Genomic DNA, 21,254 nt, shown 5'->3' on the forward strand with positions numbered 1-21,254 from the left:
AGAAGAGTTCCAAAAGCTTATGTGTGCTTTCCTCTCCCTATTGCTCACTACAGAATCAGCAGTTTAATCGATATTTTAGTGGCACTGTCCATCCTGATGGGCTATTCTGTCACCACCGCCAGCTTTGTCACCTATGTTGTAAGGGAACATCAGACCAAAGCCAAGCAGTTGCAACACATTTCAGGCATTGGTGTGACATGCTATTGGGTAACAAACTTCATTTATGACATGGTGAGTAATTTTTGTCATAGCAAGGAAAACAGAATCTACTTGAATAGAAAACATCAGTTTTTATTCAAGAGGTTTTTTATTCTAGTTGTTTAGATTATTATCACAGGGACAGTAAATTAAGGAAAAATAATTTGAGTTGGGTTTATATTAATTTGGTGGCTGGAGGAAAAAGAAACTGCCTGCTGGGCTGGGGATTTAGATCAGTGGCACTGTGCCTGCCTTGCAAGCTCAAGGTCCTGAGTTCTCCGGTACAAGAAAAAAGAAAGTGCCTATTATCTTTGGGACATAGCAGATTCCCAGGGCACTTGTTAATGCAGATTACTAGGCCCCATCCAGTGCTATTAAAACCATATCTGGGGAGCAGAGCATGGAGACTATGTGTGTTAAACAAGAAGCCCAGGTGATGTTAAGCACATGAAAGTTTGAGAACCACTACTGTGGAGAAATTGAAGTTTACCAGCAGAACAGCTTTCCCTAATAGTGCCAAGTAATCAAGCTTATAAAAGTTTAATCAGCTAATAGTGAAAATTTCAAAGTAGCAGTTTCTGTTGAATGACACATTAGAGTGGATTTTAGCAGGGGAGAAAGGGAATGTACTTCATGGATACCTCTCTCATTTGTGTAAAATGCTCCCAAAGTTCAGATAGTTATTCTTGACTTCAAACATGCCAGTATTGGCCACAAGCCCAGGATAAGTGTGCGTTTCCCTGTGATTATGGTGAAATTGTCTGAGTTGTTGTCAAGATCATTGGTTTGAAGAGATGGAAAGTAATTAACTCCATATCCAATTTGTTAATGCATCAAATGAGGTCTGAAATGCATTTGCTATAGAAGCCAAATCTGAAAGAATAGTAATGACTCCTCTGGACTTAATAGGGGCTTTAATGTTAAGAAATCTTCAAGTACATGCTGCTTTGAAGGTCTACTTACTGCTGAGATATGTTGTCATATCTGGTGCTCATTCCAATTTAGGAGACACTTCCCCGACCCCCATGTGCATGTGCACACTCAAATTAAATTATCATTACCTTCATTGTATGCTTCTTACTGCAAATGCCTCAGCACTTAATATTTTTACTTGTCAGCAAAGCTATTTGTTCATATACCTCTGATTCCAAGAATGTGTGGGACCTGCTGTCCTATTGCATTGCACAGAGTGGCTCACACTGATAACCAAGCTTTAGAAATCAACGGTCTGAGAGAGCTGCAGCATTCAAAATAAATCAATACTTTGAGAACTGACTCTAATATCAAGATACCTGGCTGTCTTATCTTTCTCACTGAACCTCTGTTGCTGAATGATCCCAAGTCTTAGAGCCTAGAGGCAAGAACACTAGGGACATCTTGTGTATCTATAGAGATGGAAACTGGCTTAACCTCATATTGAGTCAAGTTCTAAAGTAAAATCAGTGTAAAATAAGCTGGACATTAAAAGCAATGAAAACATAGATAAAAACTCGTTCTTGCAAATTTTTCTAGGTCAACTTCTTGTAGTTTTAAACTAGATGGGTTATTGATTTGAAAAACACTTGTTATATATTAAACATGGTTTTACACATTCCCATAGGTCTTCTACTTAGTCCCTGTAGCATTTTCAATTGGTGTCATTGCAATATTCAAGTTACCTGCCTTCTACAGTGAAAGCAACCTGGGTGCTGTATCTCTCCTTCTTCTGCTGTTTGGGTAAGCTGCCAATTAAGCAATGAAAAAAGAATTAACAAAATTAAATGCTCCTAGACCCAAATAGGACCTAAAATTCATTAGCTAATTTACAGTTGTCTTGCAGTTTCATTTGACATGAATGTGACTAACAATACATTATACTTTCTAGTCCGTAGTCTGTACATTGTAATACTTCTGAAAATTAATGTCATTATCATTAATGAGCACTTACTGGGTGCCAAGTGTTATGCTTAATAATTTACATATGCCATCTAATTTACATCAAAATTAAGGTTTTAATATGACAAGAAAAAATGTGTATACATATGTGAATAAGTATTGACAAGTTATATAAATATATGTAGCATTATAGAGTGTACATAAGTTCAAGTATACTTTTTATTGATTTTTTATAAAAATCTAAGGACACACATAATATTGTTTTTGTATTAGGTTCACACAGTAATACATAATCAACGCTAGATGTAATAACACTTTCTACACTGAATGCATGGATAGTTAGCAATTGTGGCCGATGCAGGAGCTCTCTTTCTCTAGCTCTACTGAATTTTCCCCAGTCACTGCAGTCTTTGCTCAAAACAGGCTATCTAGCATCTCACCAGTCTATGTGTGCTCAGTTAGCCTACACCAATGTCATTATTTTTCCTCAACTTTAAATTATAAGATTTTAACAGATTGAACTCATATTTCTGAGCAACAAAAGTCTTGCCTGAACAGGATAGCACCAACCCCAGGGGGGATTAATTTGTAGTTGTAATAATGTTGGATGACTCATGGGTCCTTAACAGAGAAGCTTCTTACTGTCATTTTAAAATGTCCTTTGGGTTTCTTTGTCAAAAAGAGGAATGAGAGTGAAATCTAGCTACAAGGCTTGGCAACTCATCGCTAATATTTACTTTTACTTTGTAAACTCACCTAAGCTTTTGTTTTATAACTGTGTAAAGTAGAAATATTAAAAAGTAATTTAATTTTAGTATTATTAACCTACAGATATGCAACATTTTCTTGGATGTACTTGCTGGCTGGTTTCTTCCATGAAACAGGGATGGCCTTCATCACTTATGTCTGTGTCAACCTGTTTTTTGGCATCAATTCTATTGTTTCCCTGTCCGTGGTTTACTTTCTTTCCAAGGAAAAGCCTAATGATCCGGTAAGATCCTTATTAGTCTGTTAAATATCAGTGAGTGTATCAGAAGTTTTAATGTGTTCAAGGAGGAAAAGGTTTCTTTATTCATTCTTTAAATAGAAAAGAATATCATTTGGCTCTTACATTAAATTTAAAAGAGAAGAAACTACAGCTTTAAAATAGTCTTCTAAAGCTCTGTGTAAGTTAATGCCTTTTATTGTATTTATCAAGTATCAAAACAATTGACATTTGATAAATCTCAAGTGAAGTGATGGAGGTGAAGTCAGATATAATGTATGGTGCGACATAAATCATATTACCAATTCTTTGGCTAAACATTTTACTCATTAACAAATTCCTGTGGTATGGTAGTAACAAGGAAAATGGCTTAGTTATATAACTATGGGTTGAGATTCATTTGAACATTCAGAGAGAAAACTTAATTCATTCCCTTTCAATCATGTATTGGAATCTACTTCATTGTAAGCATCACTTTCCATTCAGAGCGGACAATTATGATTAGTGAGAAGAGAAGCACTAACAGTGCCAGGCAATTGAACAGCAAAGAATAGAGAGGAAATGAAGTGAACTGAGGAACAGGCAAGCACACTCCAGGAGGAGAAAGAAAATTCATGAGGTGGAAGTAGTTGGCCTCAAGTGTGAATAACGTGAAAATGAGCCATTTGCTCCTCTTTGAGATATGTTGTCTCTCCTTCCCTTTCATTTCACCATTTTAGTCTCTCTCCAAGTAGAAATTACCTTAGGTTCTGAAACTTTGCTGAATTAAGTTTTCTCAAACTCAGGCACATATCAATACCCTGTACCAGACCCCAACACCCTAGCTGGCCCTACATTTCAAAAGTTTAAGGCTGATCTAGAAGTTATTTTGTCTCCTGGACCTCAGGTCACCTCAAGAAAGTCTTTTTCTATTTTTATTTTAATGACAAACCTCCACCATTTGGTTATAGTAAATATCTGTATATAAATTCAGCACACATGAAATCATTGCCAATCTAGATACGCTTCTCACTATTTATCTACATCTAGTGTTAAGTTTTCATCAATTTGTTGCAAGCCTGACACTAAACTTCATTGTTATTTCTCTTGTTTCAGACTTTGGAACTTATTTCTGAGACCCTCAAGCAAATTTTCCTGATTTTCCCACAATTCTGTTTCGGCTATGGTTTGATTGAACTTTCTCAACAACAATCAGTTCTGGACTTCTTAAAAGCATATGGAGTGGAATACCCACATGAAACCTTTGAAATGGATAAACTAGGGGCAATGTTTGTGGCTTTGGTTTCTCAGGGAACCATGTTTTTTTTGTTGCGACTCTTAATCAATGAGTGGCTAATAAAAAAACTCAGGTAAACATAACAAAAACAGTGCTTGGTGCCCATAATAGAACTCAATTCTAAATATTCAGGAAAGAATCAAGAGTCTTAGGTTCCATTAATAATATGAAAGTGTTTTGCTCAAGAAGCTTTAAAAATTTTAACATAATTTGTCATTCATTTCATTCTAGTATATAGTTATATAACCTTACTATGTGTCTGCAAGTACTGCTGTAAGAAAGAAAGTCAACCAAGTACAGTAGTTAGCATTAAAGAGATTAAGATTCAGTGGTAGAGAGAAAATGTGTATGTAAACAAAAGAGTTGAATATGGAAGGATAGAAAACACTTTCACAGGCAGAAATGAGAAAGAGGGTTTAATGTGTATGTAATATGTTGGTCTTAAGTTTGGGAAAAGGAGATTGAGATGAACTAAGGGTAGCATTAGAAATGAAAAGAAATACACCATGGGCCTAGGAATTGTGTTTCTAGGAATTTTTCCCTCCTGGCATGCTCACATAGATGCAGAATTATGTAGGTATAAAATTATTCATCATAGTAACCATCTCTTATGAACCCAATTCATTCATGAGGGCTGGTTGTAACTCAAGTTGGACAATTGAAGGCTCAGGCTCTTCTAGACAGCCTTCAAAGTCTCTCTTCTGTATACAGGTAAATATCAGTGTCCTTAGAGAGACATTGGACCAGGATTTCTCAATTTACCCCATACAAGAGAGAATGTTGTAATATATTTTCCAGAACTCTTTAAGGGTTAAACCAGTCTGAATCTGAGACCATCTGGTAAGCACAAATGGCCAGCATTTGGATTTTAACTCAAGACTTTGTTCATAGCTTAAAACTAAAATTCCGGTCATAATCCAAGTTGTTCATGTGTCAAGCTGGTCATAACTCAAGGGTCCACTAAATATGTATACACTCATAAACACATGATGCACCCATTAGAAAGGATAATACAGCTCTATATTCAATTTTTGAGATTATTTCTAATATTTATTAAGTAAAATAAAAGTGAGATACAGGACCAGGTGTAAAGCACATTACCATTTGAGTTAGAAAGAAAAGGAATTTGTATGATTTGTGCATACAAATCCATACAGTATCCTAGTGGTGCCTCCACTGAAGAGAACTATGCATGGTTGAAGACGACTTTTCACTATATATTCTTCAGTACCATTTGAACTTTAATATCACGTACATGTATTACCTACTGAAATAAAATTTTAATTAAATTATAATAATAAAAGGAAAGCCAAGAGCAGAGATACAGAAAAAATATTACAGCATATTTTAAAAAGGAATAATACAAGTTGATTAGAACATAGAATAAATGTAATGAAATACTAGGAGATAAAAAGTAGGGAGATTATGGAATCTCTTGAATGCTTTGTAAGGAGAATGCAGTTTGGACTTTATTCAGCAAACAAAGGTTTCTGAAAAGATAGCATCATGATCAAATGGTGCTTTAGGACTGTGATTTTGTAGAGGTAGTACAGATTGAAATGGAAGAGACAGTGGAGCAGTTTCAGGCTCCTGGAGAAAGCTAGGTGAGAAGTGAAAGTTTGTAATGGGGATGGAAACAGACAGAAAATGATCCGTACCAGGGAATTACAAGGCATTGCCAGTGTTTGGGACTGACTGTACCAGTGGACTTTGGAGTAGGGAAGTTTCAAAGAAAACAGCAGAGTTGGTATCTCTGGACTAACATTTTTAAAAAACCAGAAACATTAGAAAGAACTGGATTGATTTGTTGGATTTTATTTTGTTTTGGTATTTTTTAGGAAGATACTGAGGTGGGTTTGGGACTTAGTGAGTTTGCAGAGCTTATAGTCCTAAAACATTCTCTCGAGCTTAGATGAGACACAGTAAAAAGGGTACAGAGTAATATTCATATTATAGATTATTTAAAAATAGAGATCTACCATACGGCATTGTGCCTATAGTCAACAATAGCATGCTGTGCACTTAAAAAAAATTTTAGGGGGTAGAGGTCTCATAAATGTTACTACAGCTTTAAAAAGAATGAAGAAATAGGCCAGATTTTTTAAAAAAGATAATCTTTGATGTTATGCTTGTAGGTTTTCAGTTTTACTGAGCTTCTGTGGAGTTTAGCCTTGCTCTGAATTCTTTATTAAGAACTGACTTTCAAACACAGACTCATCTCATTACTGACATTAGGATTTTATATTTTAACAGTGGATTTGTAAACACTTAAGGCATAACAAAAGCTACTTTTCAAATATCATATTGAATATGGTGAAGAGAGTCCATACTGATTTTTTAAGTTATTTGAGCGCATAATACCTAACATTTAAAAGAAGTTTAATACTAGCACAGGTTCTATAAAGTGAAAAGACATCAAAACATCTAAATGGAGGAGTGTCATTTCAAAATCATCAACATAGTATCATTGGGGCTGTTTTTTTAGGCTCTTCATCAGAAAATTTAGTTCTTCGTCTGTAATGGAGATAACAGATGAGGATGAGGATGTGCGGGCTGAGAGACTAAGAGTCGAGAGTGGTGCAGCTGAGCTTGATCTGGTCCAACTCCATCGTCTCACAAAGACCTACCAACTTATCCACAAGAAGATTATAGCTGTAAACAACATCAGCATCGGGATACCTGCAGGAGAAGTGAGGAACTGTAATTCATTTCTATCCTTTTTATTGGCAAATAAAAATTAATTATTTTTCTTCAGTATTTTTCTAGAAATACAAAAGTCAAACAATATTTCTATGGGTCATGTATGTATACATACATAAACACATCCATCATATAAACATGTATATACATATATAAGGGATGACAAAAATAGGGTCAATTTTATATTTTTTAAGAAATTTGTTATAGTAAAAGATACATTACCATCAATCTCCCTCAAAATACTCCCTCTCCCTTTGAACACACATTCATTTTTTCTTGCCATTTTTTGAAGCTGTTCTCATGAATGCTTCTGTCCAGTGCCATCCAATGGAAAGGCAGCCTCATAAAAACATTATGATGTATCCTTATCCACCTTATTCACTAGATCTGGTATGGTATGACTTCTGGCTCTTCCCAAGTCAAAATGTCCATGAAAGATAAACATTTTGAATAGATTCAGGACATTGAGGCCGCCCTATAGCACAACGAAAGATACAAAAAAAGGACTTCCAGAACTACTTTAGAAAGTGGCAAAAGCAATAGGATAAGTGTGTTTGGAACAAGCGGAAGTTTTGAGGGAGTTTAATGGCAATGTGTCTTTACTGTAATATATATGTTTACATATACATACATACTGTATTTTTCAATCATACTTCATCCATATATATCAATTACAACTTCCATGTGAGCTTCTGTTACTCACCCTGTGAGACTAGGCAGGCAGAAGGCACCAATTCCCATCACAGAGCAAGTCCTGAGCCCTTTCCCAAACTGCTGTCCTCTCTGGAGTGGGATGTGGTCAGAAAGCCTGTTCGGTGCTCTATTCAACTTTTCATTCCAAAGCTCCTTCAAAAGACACCATAAAGAAAACAGAAGTTGTCGGAAATGAGGTCCTAAAACTGCATCCATTTATATTCTTATCATTTTCACAGGCATAGTATTAAGGCAGATTTGAAAGAAGAAAAAGAATATGACTATTTCCTTAGTTTTCCAAGCAGTCTCAAATTTCATGCATCAAATTTATTCACTAGCATGAAGAAATTATTGCTTCAGTAGCTTATTCAGTAAAGTTGTGATGTGTGAATATTTTGAAATCTATAAATGTAATTACTTCTTCAAGTTAGCATATCTTGTGGGATATTATATCATGTCATATAAAGAGGTGTTATAATGTGTAAAACAGGTACCCAGTATATATATTTCCAAATGTTCAGGTGGTTAAAGAGAAAAAAGTCACATAAAGTGCTAATTTGTTTTAAAAGAGAAAGTTTGACCAAATGCCAAGAGAGCATTTCCTTGAATAATCCCAGTGATTTATTTTTCTTGGAAATGTATTTCACCCAGGCAGAAGGAAAGAGATACAATAGCAACATGTCTCTAAGATTTACATCTTTTGTTCTCTCCCCTTAAACTAGTGCTTTGGCCTTCTTGGGGTGAATGGAGCAGGCAAGACCACTATATTCAAGATGCTTACTGGAGACATTGTTCCTTCAAATGGAAACATTCTGATCAGAAATAAGACAGGGTATGGAAAACTTATGCTTCCACCTTACAAAGTAAAATGCAATTAAAATAATTTAAATGAACATCTTAGGTATTTATGTATTATTAAATCTTCAAGGGGAAAAAAGCTATCAAAGTGGGTGGGGATTTTTAAACCTCTTCATGTGACTCTGATAGTGAGATTATTGTATCCTTTTTCATCAAAATCACCAACTATCATGAGCAAAATAGAGCCACCGTCCTGATATTTGGAGACCAGAAGAGTCGTACTTTTGAAACTCATGTGTTTTTTATCTTCTCATTCAGATCTCTGGGTCATGTTGACTCTCACAGCTCATTAGTTGGTTACTGCCCTCAGGAAGATGCCTTAGATGATCTAGTAACTGTGGAAGAACATTTGTATTTCTACGCCAGAGTCCATGGAATTCCAGAAAAAGATATCAAAGAAGTGAGTACATATGTGAAAAACTAGTTAATTTGATGACCATTATTATTTTTGTTTTCCTCCCACCACACCTGTCACAAAACCAACTTGACACCTGAAAAGCCATGACATTTTCTTCCTAACAATGAGAATGAGGCCAACTTAGCTTGACTGTGTGTTCTCTACACACACCTGTGGACTCACCTTCAAAACTCCTTGACCGAGTTTGTTCAGTTGCTCAGTTAAGAACTGTTAAACAGAGGATCATTAGGCTCTGTGCTGAGCACGGGTTGGTGATGCTTCTACATCCTTTGGTGTTCAAATAAGTATTAACTCAGAGAATTAACTAAAAAATGCCCAAGTAAAATAGAATACCTTCTATTTTTATTTTATTTTATATTGCTTGAGATTGTTCCTAAAGGCCACATGCACTCTAAGCACATGTTCTACCACTTAGCTACAACCTCAGACCTCCATTTTGACTTTTAATCTGTGACTTTGTGTGTCATTGCAACGATTTGGCTTTGTAATGGAATGACTAACCCTTAGGGCAGTTTCTTCTGTTTTTTGCAACCCTGGGGACCTGCTGCATAAGTCCAACTAGGAATTCATTATTTGCCAGGGCTATTTAACTACAGAAATAACTACAAGAACCCATGACTCCGAATGCATTGAAGTTTTGATAGTGGGTCATTTTTAAATAGACTTAAAGCCTTTATGACAACTCACCCCTCAGTCAGAAGAAAGGTGAAGCAGTGATGATGATCAATGAGAAACCTGCCTTTGAATTCTGTTTTAGTTATTTGAAGCTTTTAAGCTTTATAGGAGAATCCTGTGGTAATACAGCACAAAGTACAATCTGAAATAGTAAACACACACACACATTTAGAAGGAAAAATCTCATTTGAAATAAGCCTCTGAGGAATTGCTTTTATCTCTTTAAATGAACTATTAATTTTTAAATAGCCCTTTAAAATGAAAATAAAATCTATGTTGAATTTAAATGTTTTAATTTTTTTCTTGGCCTCTATTCTCCCTGATAAAATTTTCTTTTCCCAAGCAGATTTTCTTCCATTTGGTGCTTTAAGAGTTTTGGCAGGGGAAGGTCAGCCTAATTTCTCTTTTATTATCCACAGACTGTTCATAAACTCCTTAGGAGACTTCACTTGATGCCCTACAAGGACAGATCCACCTCTATGTGCAGTTATGGAACAAAAAGAAAATTATCCACTGCTCTGGCCTTAATAGGGAAACCTTCCATTCTACTACTGGTAAGAGAGGCATTATGAAAAAGACTACTACATAATTAGAACAGCACATCCAAGTGTGTGTTAACATCTCATCCTCATTGTCACAGTCAGAGTTTAATGAGGCCTCACTGTGTGCCAGTTATTTGACAGGAAACTTATGCTATCACACAAAGGAATTTATATCAGCAAATGATGAGTTGCCACAATAATATGTTTTCAAAAAATGTTTTTCTCTGAAACACTGGCTCAGAAGGAGTCAGAGAAAGCACTCAGTATGGGAGTGGGAAGTAGCTGTAACAAATTCAGGATATTTGAACAACTAAGTAAAGTTATAGAACATGGTAGAATTTAATTCCCATTTATTGATGAAATCACATATCTTTCTATTAGATACTAATCAGGTGGACAAACATGTTCTATTTTTTACTGAGGAAGAAGGGCGCATTTTAGGAAAATATACTGTGCTAAAATTTTATTTCTTTGTAACTATGGTAAAAATATGAGTTATCTAGATTAAGATATGGTGGGTGATATACTATGCTATTTTATCTGAATTCCAGGGGTGACAGAAAGAAAAATATTCCACATTTTTATTTTGGCTAATACTGAAAAATTAAATTGATCACCTGGAAACATAAATTATGCACAGTGGTGATACAGTATTCTGTTCTCTAGGCCTGGTTTGTTCAGAGGAACAAACTCTTCTTTATTTTGGAAGATCCCCTTGATTCGAGGACCTCCAAATTCTAAATGCATCTTAACTATATGCAATAAAAATCCAGTTATAAATAGCTGCTTTATTCCAAGGATTAAGTCATAGAGTGGATCAAATTATTTAAACTGCTTAGATAGAATGATGCACAGCCCATCTTTGTATAATGCCATCAGCTTCTAATGCATTACATCCCTGCCAATCGAGGCTTATAATGGAATTCTATTGTGTAAGTCCCTTCAATTGAACAAAACAATCCTTAGGCACCCCTGTGAGATAATATATGTAAAACATTTTAAAATGGTAAGAGTGCTACGTAAATGTTATATAGTAATGAGCTGAACTGAAATACAGGCTATGAAAGGTACCATGTTTTTCTTCTGGATTTGTTTACCATATAGGCTATTTTTCCAAAAATAGATGCAGTGACAGTATGACCTTTACTGTTTTCCTAAAGTAACATTCATTTATTTCTTCAAATTTAACACCTACTATAAAAATAAGCCTGACTATCCTATGTACATACTTTTCTCTTCCAGAGACAGTTTTAAATTTTTACCTAATTTTGGCCTATAATTTATTTTTTACAATTGTGTGAGGATCTATTATTGCTTGTTTAGATCGTCTGTTGTTACATGTAAAAAATTTTATTTCTGAACAATTTTTCAAAGCACTATTTACTTTGGACAAATTATATATATATATGTTTACATGGCTATTTCTGCAAATCTTATATTTATTTTCCCAAGGAGTGTTAAATTTCAATTACTAACATAAAACTAAAAATACACCTCAAACATATCAACTAAAATATCAAATCGTGGTTTTTTTTCTGCTTCAAAAAGCATATTATTACTCACAGTCACACTTCTGCTTTCATGAGCATGATGGCAATCATGTTGATGTAGCTTCCAATACGTATGTGACAATGTAGAATTAAATATAAAAACTCTGCATTGTCAGTAATTGAAGCAAACTTTTCTTCCAAAGAAACATAAGAAATGGATGTAAAGTAACAGGGTGTCAATTTCACCCAGACACTTTTTTAAACAGATTGACAGTTTTAAATACTTAATTTTGAGCTTTTTGATAGCAGCAGAAAAAGGCCTATTAGGTATAAAACAAGATAGTCACAGAACTTCAAAAAGTGATATCTGTTCTAGGGAATCAAGACTCAGTGATTCGTGTAAAGAACCTCGTCAAATATTAATTAATTTGATAAATTTTTCTTGTAACTCTCTATTAAGGATGAGCCGAGCTCTGGGATGGATCCTAAGTCAAAACGGCACCTCTGGAAGATCATTTCAGAGGAAGTACAGAACAAGTGTTCCGTCATCCTCACATCTCACAGGTGAGTGGAGTAAGGGACCTTTAAAGTCAAGGGACACAATCTTAGAATATTAGATAAGAAAAGGTAATCCTGTGCATTATATAGGGGTAATGAATATCTTCAATTGTATAGAAGTGTTTTATGCTTGTAGTAGGAGGGGCAAGTCAAATGAGTAGGTTTATATGGTGTTAGGACAGAGTGTGAGCTATAAGAAGTCTCTTTAAAAATAGATTTGGCACAGTTCACGGCCCTCTTAACTCACCTGTGGCTCCCTATTGCCTATCAAATGAAATTCAGAATTATCAGCCTTGCCATGGGAGGCCCCCTATTATCTGACCTCATTTAAACTTTCAGTCATTTTTTTCCTACCACACCCTCTGCCACCAGTCTGAATTGCTCATGGTTCTCGAAGCACACACTGCCTCTTCCTATTTCCAAATCCTTTCTTCAGCTATGCTTTCTGCTTGAAATAATCTCTTCATGTAATCTCTCCAAGTTCTAATCTGACCAGTCCTTCCAGACCCAGTTCATATCCCTCCCCTCCATGAAGTATTCCCTCCCTTGAGTAAAGTATCAGTGATATTACAGCCTCTCTTATGATGTTGCCATGGCATTATAATGTGGATTAAATTCTCCTTGCATTAAAATGATTGTATAGTAGAAAAGGTATTAGATTTATTTCTTATTCAAGGGCTGGTTTACATTCTTCCTCTGTCCCCAGCACACTGGAGCCAAGCCTTTCATTCCCATGAACATTTGTGTGAAATGAACAAGGTGATACCTAGGGCTGCCTCTGGTTATGAAATGAGAGAGCATGTAATCAGGTCCAGATTAACTAGTTGTACATCCAAAAATATAAAAGCCAACTAGAGTAAGAAGCATAATGAAAAAAGCTTGGGGTTATTTTGGAAACATTTCTTAGGAAATATAGGTCTTGAATCAAACCTTAAAAGAGCTTGAAAGAAATATTGGGTTTGATAGGAGGGCCTTCCAGGTGAGAGAGATGGCCTTGAGTTTTAGAAGAAACATTAAAAACCCTACCTGAAGACATTTAATTTGTATTTTAAGAGTTTTTTTGTTCTCCTTACAAGACAGAGTTCTCAGGTGTAATAATGAAGTAATTAAGCTTATGCTTATGAACTTCAATCCAATTCTCTGTGCTCTGAATGTTGATGTGACTTTACTTCATCTTTCAGCATGGAAGAATGTGAAGCTCTTTGTACCAGGCTGGCCATTATGGTGAATGGAAGATTCCAGTGCATTGGATCTTTGCAGCACATAAAGAGCAGGTAAAGAACAAATGTATTGTTTAGCACAGGTATGGAGTAATCAATCTAATGGTGCTGTCTCCAGTTTCAAGGATTATCTCAGCAGCCTATCTTGCAATGAGAAGTACAACAGGAATAGAGGACCTAGTCTTTAGAAGTAATCACTGACTCACCTTAGATTAAAGTATTTGGAGAGTTTATTGTATTTTTAGTTAATACCTCCAAATCTTAGAAGGTCTAAAGCTAATGATAATAATAATAATGATAATAATTCCACAACCAAAGCTAATAATAATAATGATAATAGTAATAAATCCACAATCGTAACATTCTCAGAGCAATTTCAGGAGTTTATACAGTAATAAAGTAGACATTAACAAATACATGTAAGCATATATTTTTATCTAGCATGTTTATTGCCATTTGCACAAGCATTCAGTAAGCTGTTTAACATTTTTACCATATTGAAAACTTTTTCATCAAGAATACACCAGGGAAATGTGCATAAATATCATATTACCATTAAATTAGTAATTTATTGTCAACAGAATGTACATGGATTTATATATATCCATAGTAATCTCCAAATTTCAGAATGATATTGTGTACCTTTTTAGACAACAACTTGACTCTCTTATCACATAGTACTAATCAAGACAAGGAAGGGCTGGGGACTTTAGCTCAGTGGTTCTGCCACCTGCCTTGTGGGGACAAGGTCCTGAGTTCAATCCCCGGTACCAAAAAAAAAAAGACAAGGAAAAGAAGTAACAGAGGCCTTATGTTGTTCTCAAGGGTTGGTTGTGACTTGTTTATGAACTCCATTCTCTGTGCAGTTAGGTCTAGGATGTTGATTTCATATTTCTTTTTTAAATCCCAATTATGTTAATATTGACCGTTGTTACCAAATTCATTATAACTTGTCTCAAGACCTTGCTTACTTTAAATTAGAATATATTTAACCCCAGAAAATGACATCCATTGCCAATTCATAGATATCAAAGAAAGGCATTGTTTATGTTTTCTTTCCAATATTGCTTTTGCTCAAAAAATCTAACTTATTGCACAGATAGGAAATAAATTTAAAAAGTCATAGCAGTGAACAGTTGCCAGTTTGAAACATATCTTCAGCCCATGGCAAAATGACAGTCTTTATTTAAGATAAGGGGCCATTATGGTGAGCTTTGGCTTTGTTTCATTATCTAGAACTCCAGGGGAACGATTTTGGCAAAATATAACTTGTATTGTGTTATGCACTTTTCTTTCTAGGTTTGGACGTGGGTTTACTGTGAAGGTTCATTTAAAGAATAGCAAAGTGAGCATGGAGACTCTCACAAGGTTCATGCAACTGCACTTTCCAAAAACATATTTAAAAGTAAGTGATCGCCCAGCCTTTTGATCTTGATGAGCTTTGGTAGGCACAGTATAATATTGTAGTGGATATTTGCCACTTCCAAGTTCATCATAGCTTTGTTATTAATCATAGTATATTATAGTTCAAGATATATAAGACACTCTGAACCACAATTTTTGTGAACAAATAACATTTTCAAATTCTGTTATAGCTATTAGAGTTAACATAACCTTTCATATATGTTTATTTATCTCTTCCTCACAAAGTCTTTATAGTCACACTTTATTTTCTTTTTAGTGGTATATTTTGCCAGTTTACTACTTAGATACATGAAGGAATTGAGAAATTACAGTTATTACATTACTAAGGGCATTTCTCCATGGGGGAAAAAATTAGGGAATCTAGAATGTTATAGCTGGAGGAGGTTATCTCTTTTGTTCCCCTCATTTAAAAAGTAAGCCCACAATAAGTCTTCAAGTCTCAAAAGAGATGAAATATCATAGTATTAATTTATTCTTAACTATATACTACATAGTCACAGGATAGACACACAGGGACATAAGCATGGCTGTCTCACATAGTATGTACTTAAACTACTTGACAGAAAAATGTTTATTGCAATATCTTTGATAGACAATTTGCACAAGTTGGTGAAATGGTGAATAATTGTTGTTAAAAGGAAATCAGATGTGGAATAATGAAAAGAACTTGTAAAACTTTAGACTGAACCCAGCCATGTAGGGTGATATTGAACAAGCCATTTAAAGTCTCTGAAACTCAGTTTTTTCACTTTTAAAATAGGGTTAGACATCTATTTCATAAAAATGGTGTGAGAGTTAAATGGCAGAGTCCATAAAAATACCTTATCAACTATAAGGCACAATAGTAATGTAAATGATTTTAACAAGTGATTTTAGAAAACAAAACAATGCATTTTTATTTTTTATTTTTTTGTTTTGTTTTGTTTGGTACAGGGGATCAAACTCAGGTCCTTCTGCTTGGGAGGCAGGCAGCGGAACCACTGAGCTAAATCCCTGGCCCCAACAATGCATTTTTTTAAAAATTCCTTAATATTTATAAAATACTTTAGTCTCAGCCTCCTCGAGCCTTGGTGAACATCTCTAGGAAACAATAGCTTTCATGATTCTTATCAAGGCCCATTTTCTATCATCTAAATTTAAATCAAATTTAAAATTTAAAGGGTATCTTTCTTGTACAAATCATGTTGGTCATATGCTTTTTCTTTTAGTGGATTTCTGAGATGAAGTCTTTATTTGCTGAGTGAAGAAATTACATTTATCCTGGTCTCTTCTTCATGGGACCAGGACTATCTAAGGCAAACAAAGTGATGATAAAAGTTGGATTTCACCCTAAGCAGACCATCTTTCACCCTCCTGCAATGGTTTCTAGATCTCTAGAAAGAAAATACCAGTACAACAGTTTGATAGTAAAAATAAGCAAACTGGCCAGATTGCAGAGATAAGCATAATGCAAGTAGTCTGGGAAAAGGAGTAAAGAGGAAAAAGAAGTCTTGAATATCAGGCCAAAATATATCATCTTGATTTGATCCATAGACATTGCAAGGGTAGATTCTCAAGTAAGAAAGCATCCTGTTCAAACTAGTGCTCAGAAAATATTACTCTGATGTCTTTGTGCCAGAATAAATTGGTGTGTCTAGTTTCTAGGATCCCAAAGTGGCTGCTGCACTAACTCAGATGTGATGAGCATCAAGTTAATATCAGTGGTGCAAGTAGAGAGAAAAGGAAATAGCTATCTTAATAAACAGAAAAACAGATATGGTAACTGTTTAAATATTCAGAAAATTATGATGTTAAAGATACCCCAAGGCAATAAGAATATATTACTAAGTAGATGGTGATACTATTAACTAAAATTTCAAAAATTTAAAAATATTTTTAAAGTGAGCTGAAAAAGGATATAACATCATTTGAATGAGGTTTTTCCTAGACAACATTTTTTAAACGTATCATTTTCCAATATAAATTGAACAGCAAATTACTAGTGTTTTGGAACAATTCTAACATAAAAATAAAATTACTACAATTGATCTCTGAAGGAGGGGGAAGTAAAAAGAATTAAGATGTCTTATGTTACATGTACCAACTACCCATGATGAATGTAATCATTATATACTGCAAACATGCACTTATAAAGATACAAATTTATAAAATAAAATAAAATTGATCTCTCAGAAGCTTATGTGAGCCGAGCCTCAATTCACATGTGAAATATCACTCCACAAAAATTTTTCCAGGCAAGATTATGACTATATAATGCACAAGAATGCAGAATGTTTTGAAAATTTTATTAACTTTTTAATTTGTTTTTTCTTTGACGTTCATAAAATTTTGCATCTCATCTTTATAAGCTGCTTCTAAGCATACCCATCATTTACACTGTAGTATCATTTTCAGGGGAATAAATTTCAGTATTGTTCTTAGTGCTAAGTTATGTCTAATCAAATCAATATTACCTATCTTTGTAAAATAAATTTTTCTTTTGGTTCCCACAGGATCAACACCTTAGCATGCTAGAGTACCATGTACCAGTCACTGCAGGAGGAGTAGCAAACATTTTTGATCTACTAGAAACCAACAAGGCTGCTTTAAATATCACAAATTTCCTAGTGAGTCAGACTACTCTGGAAGAGGTAAGATGTATACCATTATCCATGTGCATAATATCACATAAAAATTATCATGCATCTTGGTTATTTCCTTCTAATGACATTCAATTTATTTTTAATTGAAGCAATATCTAATCTTACACCTGAAAAACTTAACAAAGAGCCTAATCTATTTCTGACAGTATTTTGGGATATTAAAAAAATATGAAAGGCATGAACTATTTTTAAAAGATTTTTTTCCAGTCTTTAACAGCTGTATTCATAAAGTTATAGGCATGTGTAAAGCAACAAAACACTATTTTCACCCACAAAATAAATAGTTGTTAATGTTTTTCCCTACTTTTTCCTTGGTAGGTTTCATAAAGAATATATCTGTTGATAGGCTTTCTGGGTGAGGGTAGCATAGGAGTGGCAAGAGATCCTGCAGACTTTGAGGTCCCCTAAATTTACAAAGTTGCACAGCAAATGCAGAATTCTTTTCTTTCATTTGTATCTCTTAATTACATTTACATTCAATAACTAAACACTTCATACATCATCCTTCTGTTCCACTGCGCAGTCTTAATTTGATACAGCTAATCCCACATAACATATAGCACAGGTGATTATGTCTGTCATTGGAATGGATCTGAAAGGAAGTCCTGACAGGTCTCTGAGTTGATGATGTGTCATGCTGCATTTTATGGATAACTTTTTATAGGGCTTTGGGCATTTTAATAGGGACCTTAGAAAATTATGCCATTACCCTAAGAGAAGATTTAGTCTCTAAGTGATCAACTTCCAACATCATGCCTGGCAAAAACCAGACCCTTGATAAATAGTTTTGGGATGAATCTGTAACCAATGTATTTAATGATTTTTTAATATATGAAGAGCTCTATCTATTACATAATTGGCTAACTGAACATAATGTGGGATTTCTATACAAATTTTATTTTAGTGAAGTATAAGCATTAGACATGGCTTGGGGTAGGCACTTTAATTATATTTGATAGAGACATTGATATAGATCATATGGATATAGATATGTGGTTATAGATATTCAAGTACAGCTTTAGATTAGATTATGATCATAAATGTCATTAATATAGTTATAGATTCAGGTACTGTTTTCAAACTCCAGTTAAAGCTGACTCCAAAAACTGACTCTAGCTGAAGGCAGATGAATATACGTAGGCATATCTTAACTTTATTTCTTCTTTTGCTATTCTGGCCCTAATGGTTTTATTTCCCTTAACAAATCAGGTTTTCATCAACTTTGCCAAAGATCAAAAGTCCTATGAAAATGCTGACACAAGCAGCCAAGGTTCCACTATAAGTGTGGACTCACAGGATGACCAGATGGAGTCTTAGTAGCCACTGCAAACTCGATTTCAGCAAATGGCCAATGGATGCATTTTGAAGAAGACATCACTTCCTCAAAATCCCTTCATTTTAAAGTATCACACTGTATGGAAAGTTACATTTGTATAGAACTTAAGTGTTATTTTGAACATAAAGTTTTCTCCCTAAGATCAGTGAATGCTGTCACTGCTGAAACAAATTCCTGTATACTCAACACTGTGAGCATGCTAATGTATATGCTGGTGATTCTTAGGCAAAGATGAAAATGCCTCATGATGAATGTCTTAATTTATTACTTTCAATAAAAAGACAGCTTTAAAGGTATGGGTATTAGTAGTTGAAAAGTAAGAATGGAGAGTAAAAGTAAGGTGGGCTGGGATAGGTAGGGTTGGGTGAGGAAGCAGAATAATTTATTTCTCCAAAAGAACATAATGCACATCATTGTAGATACATGACTTTACTGTGATGGGTTAAGTGTTAAGGGCCAGGTGTACAATGGCACTATCTACGAGCAGTGGGCACAATGTCTACAAAGGGAGCATGTGTGTGTCATTTTTAGTACTTGTGAGTATCTGGGGGCATACAGAACCCCAGTAGGTGCTTCTCTGCAAGAATGCAATGAAGAGAGCTGTTTGCCCTGGTGGTAAACAGAACCTACACTTCTTCCTGCCTTGCCTTGCCAACAGTACAATAGTAAGGCACTGGGCAGAGCAAGAAGCTACTTGCTCTTGAGGGGAGAATGGATGTGTCAGCTGGACTGATATAAATGCTGAAGATTGACAGTTCATTTGCTGCTCGTAGGCAACATTTTATAAGCTCTTATAGAAACCCTCACATTCCAAGTTTCTCCTCAGGAAACATTCTTATGGTGGGAAAATGAATATGAAGTTAATTTTCAGCTAATTGTCCAGCTGACCCTGAAACATGTGTATGGGTGCAGGATAGACTTTTTAATAATACCAAATTACATGGCCCTGGAGGAAGTTGCTTTGTGTACCATTTATGTGTGGGTGTGCAAGTGTGTGTGTATGATTGTATGTCTGTCCAAGTTTGCTGGCTTTAGCATGAATGTTTATGTTTTAAAAAACCAATAAACTCAAAGTTTACAAAAGAAAAACCATTCATGACATCATTTCATTTGTTAGGAAAGAGGCAGGAGCCTAAAAATCAGTCATATGGCCCACAAGATCCCGTGTAATTGAGCCTTCGCTTATCTCTTTGCCATCATCCCCATCCATTTCCTCCTGCTCTTTAGGATCTAGCCATGCCATCCTTTTTCAGTTTTTCCAGGGCTCCAAAACTTTCCCATCTGGAGACCTTTGTGTATGCTGCTCCCCTACTAGGAATGCTCTTCCTGAATTCTTGGTGCCCAGCTAACAGTTTCCAGAAATGCTACATTTTCTGCAGAAGCTTTATTGTACTACAGTGGAGTCTCGAGTTACAACTGGCCTGACATATGAACAGCTTGGGTTATAATTGAAATTTTTGTTTTAACTTATGACCAAAGTCTTGAGTTTCAACCTGAATGCTGGCTGCTTGTTCTACCTGACGGTTTCAGATACAGATTTAATCCTTAAAGAGTTCTGGAAGAAACGTTACATTCTTTCCTATGTGGGGTTGAGAAATCCTTGGCCAGTGTCTCTAAGAACTTTGAGATCTTCCTGGAAGAAAGTGTGGCCTAAAATTATACAGGAGAGAGATTTTCAGTTCGTAAGTCAAGGGTCCACTGTATTTTCTGTTTATTTATTTTTTTTGCACTTTATTAAATTCTTTTATTGGTACATTGTAGGTATACAACACAATTACATTTCTCATTGGGAATTGTACCTTTACATAATGCATCTTGGTTCTTATTTTTTCCCCATTCCTAGCCCTCACTTCAGCCCCTCCACCCTTCCCTATTTACAAAGACTTTATTTCCATTTCTCAGCATTTTTCCATTCCCTTCTTTCCTTTCTCCTGCCGCTCCCACTACCCTACCCCTTTGGACCTTTTCTTCCTATTTTGCATTATCGATTATTCATTCTAATCATTGGTACATTTTAGGTATACAATATAATGACATTCATCATTGGAAATTTGCAGCTTTACATAGTCTCTCTTGGTTCTTATTTTTCACCCTTGCCCAGCCCTCCCTTCAACCCCTCCAGTCCTCCCTATTTACAGATATTTTGTTCTTATTTTTCCATTTTCTCATATTAATCCCACTCCCTTCTATCCTTTCCCCTAGCCCTCCCACTTCCTTCCCCTTTGCCCCTTTTCTTCCTATTTCACATTACCTATTATACATTTTAGTCCTTATTTACACTTTCAGTTTCTCACACCAGAGAAACTATTCAGTATTTATTCATGTGTGTCCTATTTATTTCACTTAAGAGTATTGCCTCAATT

The 21,254-nt window shown here is 35.1% G+C and overlaps 1 protein-coding gene across 3 annotated transcripts in view; it reads left to right on the plus strand.

The window, feature by feature from the left end:
- Positions 1-19,980, plus strand: part of Abca12 (ATP binding cassette subfamily A member 12) — a 176,700-nt gene extending 156,720 nt beyond the window's left edge. For all 3 annotated transcript variants that reach the window (XM_087206152.1, XM_087206150.1, XM_087206151.1), the window contains 13 exons: positions 54-231; positions 1,799-1,914; positions 2,905-3,064; positions 4,154-4,407; positions 6,820-7,024; positions 8,450-8,559; positions 8,844-8,985; positions 10,098-10,232; positions 12,171-12,274; positions 13,450-13,542; positions 14,788-14,893; positions 17,406-17,543; positions 18,765-19,980. In XM_087206152.1, the coding sequence (XP_087062278.1) occupies positions 54-231; positions 1,799-1,914; positions 2,905-3,064; positions 4,154-4,407; positions 6,820-7,024; positions 8,450-8,559; positions 8,844-8,985; positions 10,098-10,232; positions 12,171-12,274; positions 13,450-13,542; positions 14,788-14,893; positions 17,406-17,543; positions 18,765-18,872 (1,849 nt within the window). In that variant the 3' untranslated portion in view covers positions 18,873-19,980. The remainder of the gene's footprint in view (positions 1-53; positions 232-1,798; positions 1,915-2,904; positions 3,065-4,153; positions 4,408-6,819; positions 7,025-8,449; positions 8,560-8,843; positions 8,986-10,097; positions 10,233-12,170; positions 12,275-13,449; positions 13,543-14,787; positions 14,894-17,405; positions 17,544-18,764) is intronic.
- The last annotated feature ends 1,274 nt before the right edge of the window (positions 19,981-21,254 follow it).

This window comes from Heterocephalus glaber, unplaced genomic scaffold, assembly GCF_053883595.1.
Source record: "Heterocephalus glaber isolate CG9 unplaced genomic scaffold, H.glaber_assembly_v1.0 deba00000621, whole genome shotgun sequence".
Lineage (NCBI taxonomy): Eukaryota > Metazoa > Chordata > Mammalia > Rodentia > Bathyergidae > Heterocephalus > Heterocephalus glaber.